Source organism: Heterodontus francisci, unplaced genomic scaffold, assembly GCF_036365525.1.
Source record: "Heterodontus francisci isolate sHetFra1 unplaced genomic scaffold, sHetFra1.hap1 HAP1_SCAFFOLD_1203, whole genome shotgun sequence".
Classification (NCBI taxonomy): domain Eukaryota; kingdom Metazoa; phylum Chordata; class Chondrichthyes; order Heterodontiformes; family Heterodontidae; genus Heterodontus; species Heterodontus francisci.
This window is the reverse complement of record NW_027141076.1, coordinates 1,677-3,581: the sequence shown is the minus strand read 5'-3', so window position 1 is coordinate 3,581 and position 1,905 is coordinate 1,677. Positions and strand designations below refer to the sequence as shown.

General features: G+C 58.6%; 1 protein-coding gene across 1 annotated transcript; it reads right to left on the bottom strand.

Moving 5' to 3' along the window:
• Window positions 1-840: 840 nt before the first annotated feature.
• Window positions 841-1,482, bottom strand: LOC137361931 (serine-rich adhesin for platelets-like; the record flags this gene model as incomplete). The annotated part of the gene is made up of 1 exon (XM_068026510.1): window positions 841-1,482. A coding segment is annotated over one exon (642 nt), but the record flags the coding sequence as incomplete, so codon positions are not given.
• Between the last annotated feature and the right edge of the window lie 423 nt (window positions 1,483-1,905).

Genomic DNA, 1,905 nt, shown 5'->3' with positions numbered 1-1,905 from the left:
GAGGGGAGAGGGGGGTAATGGACAGGAGGGATTCGGGAGGGGAGGGGAGAGGAGTGGATGTGAGAGGAGAGGGGGGTAGGGCAGGGGAGTGGAGGGAAGGGCAGGGGAGTGGAGGGAAGGGCAGGGGATTGGAAGGGGAGGGGAGTGGAGGGAAGGGGATTGGAGGGGAGGGGAGGGGAGTGGAGGGAAGGGGAGGGGAGTGGAGGGAAGGGGAGCGAGTGTATTGTATCTGATGGTGCCCTGTGCTGGGAATGGGGGAGGGGTTACACCAGTCAATGGCCGCCATTGTTCCGGCTCTTGTGTGTCTGACTCACTCCAGTCAGCATCGGCCCTGTCTATTAATATAAAACCTACACACTATTCCCTCCCCTCCCCATCCCCTCCTTCCTCCCTCACGCACTCCCTCCCTCCCTCCCTCTCCTCCGTATTGTCACCAACTCCGAGACCATTCAACCTGTCCTGTGCCTAGTGGAGCCAGCACCCAGAGAGAGAGGTAGAGCGTGTGTGAGAGAGAGAGAGTGAGAGAGACAGAGCGAGAGACAGACAGAGCGAAGGCCAGAAAGAGAGAGAGCGTCAGAGCGAGAGAGAGACAGAGTGAGAGAGAGAGAGAGAGAGAGAGAGAGAGTGACAGATAGAGAGAGTGAGCGAGTGACAGAGAGCGAGAGAGTGTGAGCGAGAGCGTAAGACAGAGCCAGAGGGTGATGCCCGAGGGAAGCGGGCCAACAGGAGACCTGGCAGAGTGACGGGTAAGGCAGTGGGTAATGTTGGGGGAGGGGGAGGGAGCACAGGACAGGGCGGGAGGGATGAGGGGCACAGGGACCCTCCATTCCATTGCAGAGCCTAACAGCAGATAAAGAGGAGAAAGTGAGAGCCAGGGAGAGGGAGAGCCAGGGAGAGGGAGAGACAGGGAGAGGGAGAGCCAGGGAGAGTGAGAGCCAGGGAGAGTGAGAGCCAGGGAGAGTGAGAGACAGGGAGAGTGAGAGACAGGGAGAGTGAGAGACAGGGAGAGTGAGAGCCAGGGAGAGTGAGAGCCAGGGAGAGTGAGAGCCAGGGAGAGTGAGAGCCAGGGAGAGTGAGAGCCAGGGAGAGTGAGAGCCAGGGAGAGTGAGAGCCAGGGAGAGTGAGAGCCAGGGAGAATGAGAGCCAGGGAGAATGAGAGCCAGGGAGAATGAGAGCCAGGGAGAATGAGAGCCAGGGAGAATGAGAGCCAGGGAGAATGAGAGCCAGGGAGAATGAGAGCCAGGGAGAGGGAGAGCCAGGGAGAGGGAGAGCCAGGGAGAGGGAGAGCCAGGGAGAGGGAGAGCCAGGGAGAGGGAGAGCCAGGGAGAGGGAGAGCCAGGGAGAGGGAGAGCCAGGGAGAGGGAGAGCCAGGGAGAGGGAGAGACAGGGAGAGGGAGAGACAGGGAGAGGGAGAGACAGGGAGAGGGAGAGACAGGGAGAATGAGAGACAGGGAGAATGAGAGACAGGGAGAATGAGAAGACAGGGAGAATGAGAAGACAGGGAGAATGAGAAGACAGGGAGAGGCAGAGAGAGGGAGAGAAGGAGAGACAGGGAGAGGGAGAGAAGGAGAGACAGGGAGAGGGAGAGAAGGAGAGACAGGGAGAGGGAGAGAAGGATGGAGAAGGAGAGAAAGAGAGACAGGGAGAGGGAGAGAAGGAGAGACAGGGAGGAGGAGAGAGCGAGGCACAGAGAGAGAGACACACACAGACAGAGAGAGAGAGAGAGCGAGAGACAGACACACAGAGACAGAGAGAGAGAGAGACATACAGAGAGAGAGCGAGAGAGCAAGACACACACACAGGCAGCGAGAGAGAGAGAGAGACACACACACACAGAGACAGAGAGGGAGAGAGAGAGAGGGATGACAATAATGAAAATGCTGGTCCCTTTAATGAAACTGGACT